This window comes from Cyrtonyx montezumae, unplaced genomic scaffold (genome assembly GCF_038088225.1).
Source record: "Cyrtonyx montezumae isolate F1298 unplaced genomic scaffold, pur_monq_1.0 scaffold_20, whole genome shotgun sequence".
Lineage (NCBI taxonomy): Eukaryota > Metazoa > Chordata > Aves > Galliformes > Odontophoridae > Cyrtonyx > Cyrtonyx montezumae.
In genome coordinates, this window is record NW_027071937.1 from 9,094,130 (window position 1) to 9,108,438 (window position 14,309).

Here is a 14,309-nt window from a genome sequence, read left to right on the forward strand (position 1 = left end):
TCTCTGGTTTCTGCCATAATAGGAAAGAACTATTTTAGTCACTGTAAAGAAGGAAATGGTAACTCATCAGGTTCTGTTGGTGGGATCCCATTGTTTTCTTTAATGTCAGAACTGATGAATCCAACAAAGCCGAGCTAACTCTTCCTCTCCACTCTCATCTTCAACAAGTTGCTTTCCTTCAAGTTTTGCTCATCCTGAGATCCTGTGTATGGCATCAACATGAGGAATGGGGAGCAGCAACAGCCTGCGTGTGGCACAAGCAACCCAAGCACGTGCTGTGTGCGTGACCACATGGAGGTGCAGGTGAGCAGGGCTCTCCTCCAGGCACTGTAATGTCCCTTCAGCCTCTCAGCCTTTCCATCTCCCATCCCTGTGTCGGGGGCTAGGGGGTTCCCACAGCCCCCGTGCAAGGATACACATACAGGGAAGTGTCTGCAAGTGTGAGCCATCTGAGTACAGGAGCATCCACTGTGTGCACCGCGGGTGAGAAATGACAAATCATAAACATGAGATCAGATTGCTTTAAAAATTTAATAGCAAAATATTGTCAGTGTAATAGTGTGGTACGAAGGGCAAGGGCACTGCCTGCACTGTGTCCATCTGCTGCTGGGCAGCGTGATCCGTGGGCTGCTCCCAGTCTGTGGGTTACTGGTGGAGGAGGAACAAGAAACCTCAGTGTGGTGCAGAGTTCTGAAGGCACAAAGAAGTGCACAGCACACGAGCTAACAGCCACCAACTTGGGAAGGTGCTCACATTGAGCATTTGCTCTTGCTGGACTGTGGAATCCTGCAGGCTCTTCCTATGGAGAATACAGGCAGCTATCTCTATGGTGTGCAGCAAGGCAGAATTTAGCCCTTTAGTATAAAACATTTAGGCACAAAGCACAGGAGTCTAGATCAGTTCTAGCCAGATTTGCAGCCTGGTTTCCACGTATTCATTTCTGTTCACTGTGACAGTGACATCTGTGATCTTGCCATGAGTTGCAGATTTTTACATCTAACTGCATTGCTGGCATGCAGGGGTTTCCGAACCACATCCTTGACCTGCATAGATGTTCTCAAAGTGATCTGGTCACTGGGATAGTTCCTCTGCTGTCTGACTGGATGCATGGGGAATCCCTCCTGCAGAGCTCAGGGGGACCAAGGAAGCCCCCTGGTAGGAGCGTGGTGAGCAGCTGAAGCACCGCTGCTCTGCCTCTGTCGGAGGGAGGGAGGATGGCAGACACCTGCGGGCTCTGCAGCCACGCAGATGTTGGCCAAGGCTTCCCCAGGGGGCTGGAGCCCACCCCAGCTGAGGGGATGGTGCAGAAACAGTAGCAAGCATGGCTGGGAGAGGAAATGTGCAATAAAGGGTCACACAGAAAGCGTTTCATTTAATTACCCAAAGAGGACAAAGGAGTTCTGTCAGTCTTAAGCTTGTGCTCCACTCATGGATGACAGCAGAGGTACAACAGCAAGGATGGGACACCATGAGGGCTTCAGTGCCTTGAGCACAGTGGGTACAGAGAGGAGTGCCAGGGCTCCTTGTGCACACACCAGCACCCCTTGCTTTGCTCAGTGCAGCCTGCAGGGCTCTCACCAGTCCAGGTTCCCTTTGGGCACCGGCTGCCGCGTGCTCCTCTCGCTGTAGAACTGTGCAAACCAGCGCCGGTGCTTCTGGATGCCGGCGTCCTCGCGGACCAGCAGCGGCTTGGGCAGGTACTGCTTGTTGTTCCAGATGGTCACATCTCGCTCGAACTGCAGGGAGAAAGCAGAACCTACAGCTTCATGCGTGCTGCCCACACAGCAGGGTCAGCGGTTGTGTTTGTCCCGAGTGGCTGTGGGACTGCTCAGGCTATTTTAAGTGGCAAGAATTAAGAAATCACGATTGTTCAGCTCACGGTAGCTCCCCAGCAAGAAGCCGCTTCCAGCTCAGACTGCCTCTGTCACTGAAACTGAAATGGGTGATGAGAAGGCAGGAGCTGCTCCACCTAAGGTTGCTGATTGGCAGGATGCCTCCAGCAACCAGGCATCATAAATTAAGCATCCCTGCCTTAAATTCCACTCAGACACACATGCAGTGTGATTTATGGAGGTTTTTGTGCGAAGAAGTCTCTGCAGAAATAAGTGCTGCTCATCTGCATTTGTAAGATGTATTAAACCAACATTTAAACAATATGAGCCAGCACAGCTAAGTTTGGTTTGGGGTAGGGTCTTGGCGTTGGAAAATCATCTTTTGACATCGAGAAGGTCAAAATGGACATTAAAAATAAAAATCAACAGTGTCAGTGGAGCAGTAATGGAATGGGTCACTTACAGAGCTGGAGAGATGGGAGCAGTCCCTTGAGGAGCTTCCAAGGCTCTGCCAGACAAGCCCTGAACTGGGCCATAGTGTGGCCCCAACTGGGATGGAGACCTCCAGATGGGCCCTTCCTCCACTTCTATGAGTCCCTTCTGTAAGGCACTCCTCTATTAGGAGGTGTAAGAGTTGCCAAACCTCGTGATAGTTTAACAGCAAGAGTATTGCTTGTCACAGGTCCTAAAGCACTGTCCTGGGATTCTGGAGATCTGGATACAGCCATTAATTCTCCTAAAAACTCATTGCAATCTGAGAGAGGTCACCTAACTTTTGTGACTCAGTTCCCCATCTGCAGGACAGGGACAGCATCTCACTGCTACCTTCAGCAGATGAGGGAATCTTCATTACTAAACCTTGAGCTTAGTCCTTTGGGCTCCTAGAGCTGAAAGACTGCACCCAAGAGCACTTAGCTCCTGAATAGATGAGCCCACAGGGGCAGCTGACCCACACAACATCCTCTGACTGCAGGACACTGCCTCCTCAGAGCCTCACCTGTATGCACTCCGCTCTCAGGATGAACTTGGGGATGATGGCTGGCACGTTCTTCTGGTAATAGATTTTGTGGACAACATTCTGCAGGAGAGGCTCCAGGGGTGTTACTGTCTGCAGGATGATCCCGTGGCCCAGGAACGCGTGTTTGAAGCTGAGGAAGACCAGCCCTGGCCCCACCTGCAGGGAGCAGAGCACCCTGAGGGAGGGCACGTGGTTGCCAACAACATCCTCTGGGCCAACAACATTGGCTCAGGGAGTGATGGCCACCCCACTCTCCTGCCCCCCGCTGCTCACACCGAATGCTCTATGGGGCACAGGACATACCTGCCGGGCTGACACCGACAAATCCAGCAGGGAGAAGTGCTTCCCAAAGATGGTGGCAGTGTGCTGGAGCTGCATGCGGGAGCAGTGCCCGTGGGGCTCTGGCTCTGGCTGCCACTCAGCCTGGAAGAGAGGTAACAGTGGGTTGGTGACAGAAGGGGCTGAGAAGGGCAGAGCATGAGGAGGGATTGCAGCTGGAAGGTTCAGAGATACAGAAGAGACGTGACCTGAAGAGAGGGGACGTGGCAGGAATCAGGAATTGAGGCAGAAAAGGGACCAGGCCTGGGGAACTTTGAGAGATGCATGGCCATGAGGGAGCCAGGGCGCTACCTTCCAGACATGCTTCATGAAGTCCCACAGCCTGGACTTGGTGTATCTCAGGTCAGATCCACTCAGAATGGCTGGGCCATGCAGGAAGGCCAGGTGAGCTGTGTCAGCTGCATTCTCGGGGATTTCCTGTGTGTGGGGCAATTTATGGTAAGAGCTGAATTCTTAGAATCACAGAATCAGAGATCACCAAGTCCAACCACCAACCCATCTCCACCATCACTGCCCACTGACCGTGTCCCCAAGAGCCCCATCCCCATGATCCTGGAGCACCTCCAGGGACAGTGACTCCACCACCCCCTGGGCACCCTGTGCCAATGCACTGCCACTCTTTCTGAGAAGAAATGTTTCCTAATGCCCAACCTGAACCTTTTGAGGTTTAACTGCTTTCAAGCTTAAGTTCCACCAACATGGCAGGGACCGACCCCAGCACAGCTCTGCTGGTGCAGCACCACACTGCCTCCTCAGCCTCCATTCCACCAAGAGATGATGGAAGCAGCATTTTTGTTGCACTTGGCACGTTTGTCAGCAGATGAGGCTCGTTATGAAGATTAACAGCAGAATAACTGTGTGCTTCCCAGTTCTGAAGTTGATGAGTTGAAGGGGCCGCTGACACTAAGCACTGCAATTCTTGGAGAATCCCTTTTTAAGTTAACACTGTGATAAGTCAGAGCAAATGAACTGATTCCCTGCAAGCACCCAGCACATCTGCTCCTTCTCAAGCAGCCCTTGGCCCACTTTTGGGGAACATCTGGCACATGGCACAGTGATGCATTTCCAGGACCGTGCTCTGAGCAGTGGCACTGGGTTCTATGGGAGGAGGTGTCCCGGGATGGATCAGTGCTGAAGGAGGGGACCTCAGCCCGGCCGTGCTCCCACCTGGATGTGCGCGTCCACGAAGTGCTCCGTCTGCCCCCGGAACACCCACTCCCCAGCGGTGACCTCTGGCTGCTCAGGCACAGCCCACGTGGGGTCGGTTCTGTCACAGTGGTACCAGAGCAGCAGCATCTCGTTCACCTCACAGCACGGCCAGCTCCGCACCTTGGCGAAGTCTGGCACTGCGGGAGAGAAAGGGATTGGATAGAAGGAGAATTTCCAGCATGCTCAACGTCACTTCATCCCGGACTGCAGCTCAGAGCTCATCTTTATGGGCAGCATTAGTGCAGCACAGGCTCTCCCTGGTGTTTGCTGTCTGTTTGCTTTAGTGTCATTTCAGCATGCACAAGTCCCCCCAGAGGTGGCATGCCCTGCAGCCTGCTCTTGCTGCTCAGAACCATGCACGCAAGCAAATGTGGACTGTGCCAGTGAACCCCCTTCCAGTTCCAATGAGCTAAAAACGATGGTTTCAGTTACAGATGGGCAGGGAGCAAAGCCAGATGTAACTCCTGAGCTGAAGTCATCCTGTTTTGGTACAGCAGAACCATGGGTTGCATTTGGAATAGACCTCCACTCTTTCTATCCTTACCAGAGAAATTAAATTTGGTGTTTATAGGTATTGCTTCTACTCAGCGGGGAGACTTTCACTTTCACTGCTTTGTTGTTTTTTTTTTCTAGCTGGCAAACAAGCCCAGATTCCTTATTACTTAGATTTCCACAAACACAGATTCCTTATTCCTTGGATTTCCACAACCACTCAGGTGGCTGAAGGATGGGAGAAATGAGGTTTCTCTTTCCTAGAACCATAGAATGGCTTTGGTTGGAACCTGGAAGAGATCATCTAGTTCCAAACCAGTGAGTGACAAAGGCTGGAGGAGACCGTGACTGCCACCTAAGATTGTAAAACCCATCTTTTTGGTGGGATCCATTGTGTTGGAGGAGTTTCCCTGCCCAGTGCTACGTGCCCTGTGAACCCAGTGCCAAAGGGGCTGCAAACTGAAATCCTTCATCATGCCCTCCATGCACACAGATGGCTCTTTAATCTGTTTATATCAGCCTGACCCATTTGGGAGCAAGGCAGCTGTGTGCAGGTCTGTTCCACCAGTAACCGTGGCTGTGAATAAAGCAGTCTCATAGGAAACAATGCATTTTGGCAAGTGCTTGTCTGTGACCAGAATGCTCCTTCTCATTTTGTAATGAAGCACATCTTTCTTCATTACATGGAATCAAATTTTCATTCAAATGCAGCTCCTGAGTGAGTGTGTGTGCATAAAATAATGAAGTATTAATAAGCATGGTGCAATCTACAAACTGCTTATCTCATATGGATAGAACAGTTTCTCCACTTTGGGAAAAGGAATATGTTTAGTAGAGTTTTGTTGTTAATTAACGTTATCATTGCTATCTGAATCCATTCCAAATTGACCTTCCTGGGAAAATAATTAGGAAGAGCAGTCCAAAGGAGAGTTCAAGGTAAATTCTCCCCTGTTTTCAGCCATGTATAGAATGGCTGGTTTCTTTAAACCATTATGTAATTATAACGTGAACTTCAAGGATTTTGATCTGCGTGAGTGCCACAAACCTGATCTGAAAGATGGATGTGAAAGCCTTGAAAAGAGAAAAAAATAGTCACAGATTATTTAATCTGTTATTTAAGCACTGAGTTGGTATAAACTGTCATTTGTAGAGTGCAGGGTAATTTCTGAAACTCAGTGGGTGAAAGTCCCAGTTGTGATTTCTGACAGACATCAGAATGCTGTGTCCCTACAGAGACACTGTGAGGAAGCTGGCACGCTACGAGGGATGAGATGTGACACAGACTGCTTTTCCTTTCCCAGTCAGACTCCCAGGTGCAGCCACTGCTCCGGGTGCTCTCTGCAGAGCTGGGGGAGGTTCACCTTTTCCAGCATATGGGATGTGGGTGCATTTTCCATCTTCTCCTCGGAAGCGCCAGCCGTGGAAGGGGCACTCGATGCAGCCGCCCACGACGCGCCCGCCGGCAGCGAGGTCTGCCCCGAGGTGTGGGCAGTACGCGCCCACCACGTGCGCGTGCCCGTCCTGCGTGCGGAACGCGGTGAGGCGCTCTCCTGCGGGAACACGCGGTCGTAAACTCGGCTGCAAAAAGCGGAGCCCCTGGGGGAGGGGTGGGGGGGCTGGGGGGATGGCCTCTCCCCTGAGCATCCCCTTCTCCACGCTGACCCATCCCAGTTGCCCATCACACTTGTGCTCCAGACCCCTCACAGCTCCGTGTCTGTCTCTGCACACCCTCCAGGGCCTCCATGTCTGTACTGCAGTGAGGGGCCCAGCACTGAGCACAGCACTGAGGAGCGGCCCCATCAGTGCTGTACAGAGGGACGATGCTCTCCTGCTCCTGCTGGCTGCACTGCTGCTCACACAAGCCAGGATGTTGTTGGCATTCTTGTCCACCTAGGCACACTGCTGCCTCATGTCCAGCCATGCACTGATCAATACCCACAGGTCCATTTCTTCTACACAGTCTTCCTGCCACTCTGCCCCACACCTGTAGCGACACATGGGGATGTGTCCAAAGCACAGGACCCGGCACTTGACCTTGACCAAGCTCATTGCATTGGCCTCAGCCCAGTGGCCATCCTTCCCAGATCTCACCGCAGGCGGCAGCCAGCATCCCCCCAGTCCATCCCTACACCAGCACAGCCCCTGCTCCACTGGCAGAACTGGGGCTGCATTTCACTGCACTCAGACCTGTGCCCCTGTGCTGAGCCGGCTTCCTTTGCTCCCTGAAGCAAAGAGAGCTTTGCTCATCTGGGATCTGCCTTTGCTCACCAGGATCACTCTCTTCCTGCCTGTCCCCAGGGCAGCACCCGGTGAGCTCAGTAAGATGCTCTTTAAATGTCTGGCCTGGCTTCTGGAGAGACAGCCTGTGCCCGTGCAGTAGCTGTAGGTGTGGCACAGCTGTGCCCAGCTGCAATGCATGCACTGCCTCCACCTGCAAGGACTGACTCCATGCCACGTGCTTTCCTGCAATGGTGGCTGCACACCACACTGCTCACAGAAGAGGGGCTGCTGCTCAGGGACGTGTCCTGACCACAAAGCCAGGCCTGTCCCCAGTGTCCCTCAGCTGTGCCCTGGTGGCTGGGAGCTGCTCATCCAGGGGCAGTCAGTGAGCTGAAGCCCACGGAGCTCTGAGGTCCTCTGTGCTGTGTGTGCGTGTTAACACCACACCTTGTGAAAGCAGTTGTTACAGACGCTGTAACTTGGAGCTCACACTGAAAGAAATAAGACCAAACTGAAGACCAAAGACCCAACTAAACTTCAAGACCCAAGTTCTGCCTGTGTTTACTCAGAAAGCTGCATCGATGACAAGTGACAGGCAGTGAGCTATCACAGAGCTACTTCTCTTTGTCTTGTGGTCTGGGCAAAGAGAACACCCAACTTTCAAGGCTGGGGAAGATTCTCTCTGCTGTCCATCAGAACAGTGTGGATTCACTGCCTGGAGGTGCCTCCCTTCCCAGCACCTGGCACTGACACAGGGAGGGGACATGCTCGGGCTGTGGGTCCTTCCTCAGCCCCAGGTCACGGGCAGCCCTCCCCAGTGATCAGAACTTTTCCTAGCACCAGCTCATATCTTTGCCTGACCTACGTGTCAGAGCAAAGGAGGCAAGCAGGGAGAGGTTTCAGCCTGTGCAGCTGTGTCTTGGGAGCTGTGTGCTCCCCAAGATTGGCTCTTGCAGGGACCAAGTCAAGTGATCTTCTTTCCTCATGTTCTCTTGCTCATTTTCCCTGCAGCAGGGCCATGTTTCCTGGCTATGCTCAGAGAAGCTATCCAAAGCAATTAAACACTCACAAGCCTGGAAGCCATGGGTTGTTTAGCTCCCTTAATTACTGGTAGTCCTCTTGGCAGCAGTACCCTGCAGTCGTGCTGCAACGTGAGGTGCCGTTACCTGCACGTTTAGCCAGACCAGGAGTAGTGGGTGCCAAGGCCCAGGTTTTGGGTGAGCAATGCAGGGAGTCCCAGTGTAACCAGCAGTAATGTAACATGGTTAGAGGATCACCAGGGTGTGCATATGGAATTGAGTAGTTCCTGTCATAAAATGAACAACAAAAAATCCAACAAAACTACACAGGAGAAGGTGGCTCACAAAAACAGAGCTGGGAAAGAATAAACACACCTTCACCTCTGAATCTGAGGGCTTTCAATGCAGAAACTTCCCCTCTGATGGGGAAGGCACCTGGACATGTCTCAAACCATCTTCAAGGAAAAGGATCACATACAACCCAGGACCTCTCTGGATGTGGCTGTGAGATCTGATCTGCCCCAGGAGCTGTGGGCAGCAGTGCTGGGAGGGCAATGCAGGCAGCAAGGTGCCCTGGAGTCCCAGCAAAAATCCCAGGGGTGTCCTGCATGTTCACACAGACACCGTGCCATATTGTCACCGTGCCTCAGCTGGGATATCTGTGCAAAAGCCTGGGCTGTGCTACTCCTTGTGCACACGTGTGTGCTGGCTGGGATTCCCCAGAAGGGATCCCATACAGAGATGTCCCAGTGCCACAGCAGTGACCCCAGGCAGGTGTGTGAGGGTGCCCAGCAGGGATGCTCAAGCAGGGATGTCCTGCATGCTAGCAAGGAGCAAGGCAGAGACCTGGCATGGGTGCAGGATGCCCAGGTAGGATGCCCAGTGCCACAGTGAGGATGTCCCAGTGCCCACACAGAGATGCTCGAGCAGGGATGTACCCTGTGCCTGGGCAGGAACATGCTAATTCTCCAATAGAGTTCCCATCCAGGATACCTGGTGGGGATGCCCAGACAGTGGCATCAGTGCAGTGGGGCTGTACCGCTGGAGATGCCCGGGGAAGGGATGTCCTGGATGGCCAGCAGGGATGCGGGTTGGGGTGTGCCCGCTCTGGCAGAGCCCCCAGCAGCAATGTCCCCATTCCCGGGCGGGGATGCCCAGGCAGTGACAGCCCGGGATCCGTCGGGGTTGCCCCGCAACCCGCCCAGAACCCCGGGGCCCTCCTCCCTCGGGGCCCCTCGGGGTCCCGCACTCACCGAGCAGATCGAGGCTGCGGACGGCCCCGCGGGGCAGCTGCGCGGAGTCGAGGACGCGGTACCAGCCATTGGGGTAGGGCGGCGGCAGCGCTCCGGGCCGACGGGAGCGGCGGGCAGAGAGCCCACGGCTCGGGCCGAGTCCCGGCAGGTATCCCACCTGGCCTGGGCCACGCCGCAGCTCCAGCGGCCGCCAGCAGCCGGGCAGCAAAACTAGGAGGAGGAAGAAGAGGAGGAGGAGAAGGAAGAGTGGCGCCCCGTCCCCCAGCCCCGCGGCCAGCAGCTCCGCTCCGCACCACCCCATAGCGCGCACGGCCCCAGTGCCGCCGCCCCTTATAGAGCGGGCGGCCCCGGGCGGGGCGGTGATGGGCGGGCAGGGCTGGGGGCAGCTCCCACCCCCCGCGCCCACCCGGGCGTCCCCGGACACAGCGAGGAGGAATGAGTGCGAGTTGCGGCCGCTTGGGTGTAAGGATGTAAGAAATACGTCTGCGAGACTGTGGCCCCCACTTCTGGTCGATGCGTTAATTGGATCATCGTGTGCCACATCACCTCCCGAGCCGCTGTCTCGGTCTTGGAAAGTGGTGTTGGAGCCGACGGACACTGACTGCACAACGGCACTCTGAGGCGCTCAGGAGCAGAACACAGAGACACTGTGCAGAGGGGACAATCAGTGCCAAGGAAGTTGTCAGGGCAGCTTGAGCTTGTTATAGATTGGAGCAGGGAAATAAAGTTTGATTTGGTTTTGAGAACTGCACAGTTCAAGTGGTAACTGTCAAAAACCCACCTGTGGCCCGTGATACAGGTAGTCAGAGATCTGCAAGTGTCGAAATGACCCGAAGTACTCATCACAATACTCAGTGATAGAAATGGGAGAAACACACAGAAATGGGGCATCTGGTTGAAGGAAAATCAGCTGCAAAGGAGTGGATTCAGAAAGGCTGAATGCCTTGAGGAGCTCGTGTCAGAGGCTCCAGTGAAGATATATAACCTACTGGAAACCTTTTCTAGAAGTGGATGCCACTGTAGCTCTGCAGAAGATTGAGCACATCAGCTGGAAGTAAGCAGTCCTCAAGAGAGGGACAGCCTGTGAGCACTGCCTGGCTGAGGAAGAGGAAGAATGATGAACTCTTGAGAGAAAAACCAAGTTGCAGTAGGGCAGATCTAAAAGGGATTTTCAAGAGCAGCTTGCTAAGGGCAGGAAAGCACATAACAAATACACCAGCTGCACTAAAACGGAGACTTGCTGGGTGGTTTGGGGAATGGAAGACCAATGGGTCTTTGCACTGTGCTGAGCAAATCCATCAGGCACTGCAGCAAAGGGTTCTCAGACCCAGGAATGAATATGATTCATTGAAGAATTCAGCAGGATGTCTGTGAGGAGGATTTATGCCTCACCAGTAGAAGTGAGGACTCAACGGAGAGCTGAACATATTCATGCTTTGTTCATGTGGGTTTTCAAGACACTTCCTCTAAGGCCTAGTACAAAAAGCCCCTAAATAAGCCTGAAATAGCAGGGGAATCCTCTTTGCTTATGTAATTGGTGAGAAGATAGGAAAAGGAATAGATGCCCAGCTGGAGAGTGAGGGCTGGAGAAACCTGGGAGATGGGATGAACAGACACCTGAATCTTCTGATGAAAACGGTTCTAAGTTATTCACTACAGTAGAATGCAAAGTTGACTGTGAAGTACAGCACAAGAACCTTGCAGATCTCTCAGTGACTGACAGGCAAGCAGCAGTGCCTGCCAGTGAAATGCAACACACGGGGCCAAGGCCCACAGAGAGGGCCTTGTTCATTGGTACTTAGCAAGAGAGCTGAACGCTGCTTGACTTGGTCTCTGTGTCTGTTCACTGTTCCACACTGCTCAAAAAGACAAATGTGATGTTAGGAATACTATTAATGCTTTTGTAAACAGGATGATCTAAGTGACCAGAGAGGCAAGGTCCGTAGAGGACAATAATATTTTCTATTAGATAAGTTGATAGAGATGGAAAAATAGTTGACAAGCTTCCAGGCATAATAGCTCTCCTTCCAGAATTGTTATGAATGTAATTGGGAGCAGAGCAAAAAATATGTGCACATCTGTTTAATTGAAAGGGATATGTAATGGTGGGCACCTCATCCTGCATGGGGTGAACCTAGAGGAGATACAGAGAAAGGAGGAAGGTGATGGAAAGCAGGGAATGGGGAGAACTGCCAGACCCGGAGTCCTGAAAATCAGAAGGACTTCGGGAGGATGATGAAGCCTTGAAGAACTGCACTGTTGGCCACAATCCTCCCAGTGACATTTTCCACCAGATAACTGCACCTGTGTGTTCGCCCTTCCAGGAAGCCCAGCCTGACCCTGTGTGCATCGCTTACCCTGAGTGCGTTGTGTGAGTGTGCCTTAAGTGGGAGAAGACGAGGCAACAAGAGTTTTTTTTCAAAACCTGTGTTCTTCAACCTTGCCTCATCATGTTTTTCTTTATTTTTAGGCTGGTTTCATAATCAAACAAAATGTGTGATCAATCTTTCTGTTCTCAACAGCAAGGCTTTGATCTCCTTGCATATGTCAATCACAGATGCCAGGAGGGCACAGCTTCCGAGAGGGGCATGTCTGCTGTCACATTCCTGTGCTCTGGGCTTTGCATCTGGGCCCTAACACACTAATTATCTGTTCTGGCCTGCAGAGGAGTACACCCAGGCTCCATGCTTCAGCCTGCCAGCTGGCTCTGGGGTGTGGTACATCAAGTGCAGCACCAAGTCTGCTGCCATCAGCTTCTGCCGCCACATGCCATACTGACACAACTGGGCCAACTCTGGCTTCATCTGGCTTGCTCAGCATCCTCCAAAGCTATTCCTGAGGCTGAGTGCTTCACATTTTTTATGTCTGGTGTGTCTTTAAATGTCACATGTTGAAGGTTGGAAAGCCAACCCCTTAATTTTTCTGTTCTCCCTGGGTGAGGAGCACGTGAGAGCTACATGAGTTGGGAAGTCCCTGGAACTAGTTCACAAAGATGTGAAAATATCCCAGTAGTACTATGAAGCCAAGAGTGCTGAGGTCTGCTAGGCACATCTGTGTCATAGGATCACAGAATCATAGGAAGTTTTGAGTCTGTAGAGAGCATTGAAGGTGACCTGGTCCAATCTCCCTGCCATGGGCAGGGACATCTTTCTCTAAATCAGATGCTCAAAGCCCTGTCCATCCTGACTTTGAATACTTCCAATGATGTGGCTTCCACAATTTCCTTGAGCAAACTGTTCTGGTGTCAGTGCTCTCATCAAACTATTTCTTCTCTATGTCTAACCTAAACCTCTCCACTTTCACTTTAAAACCATTGCCCCTTGTCCTTTCACTACAGACCCTGGTAAAACGTCTCTCTCCACCTTTCTCACAAGCTGTCTTTATGCCTTAAAGGCTGCAGTGATGTCTCCTCAGAGCCTTCCATTCCTCAGGCCTAATGAACTCAGCTCTTTCAGCCTTTCTCCACATAAGAGCTGTGGGTGCATTGCAAAGCAGAGGGCATGGGAGGTCAACTGCTCAGATTGAGAGGGTCTTGGGAGCCAACTAGAGGACTCTGGGAGGGACTGGGACATCAACTGGTGGGACTGGAATTCAACTAGGGAGCACTGAGAGGTCAACTGGTAAGACTGGGAAGTCAAGAAATGTCAGCAAGCCACTGGAAAGGATTTGGAGGGTGTTGGGAGCCAACTGGATGGCACTGGGAGGAAAGTCAACTGGTGGGACTGGGAGGTCAACTGCAGAGCTGGGCCCCTGGAAGTGAGGAGAGCTTTGAGTGCTGGCACAAGCTCCTTGGAGTGGGGCTGAAGGCTCAGGAGTGCAGCTAAAGGGGCTTGGAGGAAACGGGTGTTGCTTTCTCTCCAGACTCCGTCATGAAGTTGTGCAGGAAGCCCCCAGCACTGACCCCTTGGCTGAACTCCTTCCAGGCCTCTGTTATGCAGTAGCCCTGTGGGGCTGGAGGTCCCTGAGCACACTTGCTGTGTTTCCTGGGACATGGTGTTCAGGCAGCTGAAGCCCACCCATCTCCTTTTTTTGTTTTCCAGCAGGAAATAGGAATTTTGACAAAAATAAAATCTCCATATGGAATATTTCAAGTGTGTGTATGTTGCTTTTCCCTTAGAAAATTATTCCAATGGAAGTTCCCACCTGCTCCTACTTTGCATTTGACTGTGCATGTAAGGCCCTTCTCATTTCATACAGTTGTTATGTTTCCCGTCATCTTTGCCTCTGGTCACTGGTGTTTTGTGTCCCACTCTCCGTGAGCCACACTGTGCTCATGAGGGTGGCAAAGGACCATAAATTCCCAGATCCTGTATCCTGTAGGGAGAGCTGAGCAGAGCCAACAAGGATGGGAGCTATGCCAGGAGCTGTGCTGCCTGGCAGCTCCACTGGTCACATCTAGGAAGGACATGGTGTCCTGATGGCCATCAAGGTGACCATGAGACACCAGTGTGTCCTCATGGCCAAGAAGGCTAACAGTATGCTGGGGTGCATTATAAAAAGCATGGCCAGCAGGGTGAGGGAGGTTCTCTTCACTCTATGCTCTGCTCTGGAGATGTCACATCTGAAATATTGTGTCTAGTTCTAGCTTCCCCAGCTGAAGGGAGACAGGGAATTATGTGGGAGACCATCAGGGTTCCTCTGTCTGTAGAGAGGCATGGGATTCACCATTGGCATCTAGATGCCTGAGCAGTAGCATCTAGCATCTCCTGGATGTGATGTTCATCTAACGTTTCCCAGCTGTGATAAAGAATCCAGCCACAAAATCTAGACCCTGCAAGAAGGGGAAGGTTGGATATCGGAAGATGGATATCAGAAAATCTTATTTCATATTCACCATCTCACCTGCCCCAGGTGTGTTGAAGTGTTGAGGAGTGGCTCTGGCAATGGCCCCTCCAGTGCTGAGAGTCCTGGCATTGCCCCCACTAGG

General features: G+C 52.3%; 1 protein-coding gene across 1 annotated transcript; it reads right to left on the reverse strand.

The window, feature by feature from the left end:
- Positions 1-1,574: 1,574 nt before the first annotated feature.
- LOC136049159 (cholesterol 7-desaturase nvd-like) lies at positions 1,575-9,683 on the reverse strand. Its single transcript, XM_065737199.1, has 7 exons — positions 9,383-9,683; positions 6,252-6,440; positions 4,357-4,535; positions 3,481-3,606; positions 3,154-3,273; positions 2,830-3,006; positions 1,575-1,736 (listed from the first exon to the last, which is right to left on the reverse strand). The coding sequence occupies exons 1-7, from the start codon at positions 9,681-9,683 to the stop codon at positions 1,575-1,577; spliced, it is 1,254 nt and encodes a 417-aa protein (XP_065593271.1).
- Positions 9,684-14,309: the final 4,626 nt, after the last annotated feature.

What these genes read in the sequence shown, in the direction of transcription:
- LOC136049159 (XM_065737199.1), bottom strand. Translation starts at nt 9,683, where the DNA reads ATGGGGTGGTGCGGAGCGGAGCTGCTGGCCGCGGGGCTGGGGGACGGG. An exon ending in CATCCCATATGCTGGAAAAG is followed by an intron (nt 4,536 to 6,251) that starts GTGAACCTCCCC and finishes TCTCTCCCGCAG; the next exon opens with TGCCAGACTTCGCCAAGGTG. An exon ending in TCATGAAGCATGTCTGGAAG is followed by an intron (nt 3,274 to 3,480) that starts GTAGCGCCCTGG and finishes CCTCTCTTCCAG; the next exon opens with GCTGAGTGGCAGCCAGAGCC.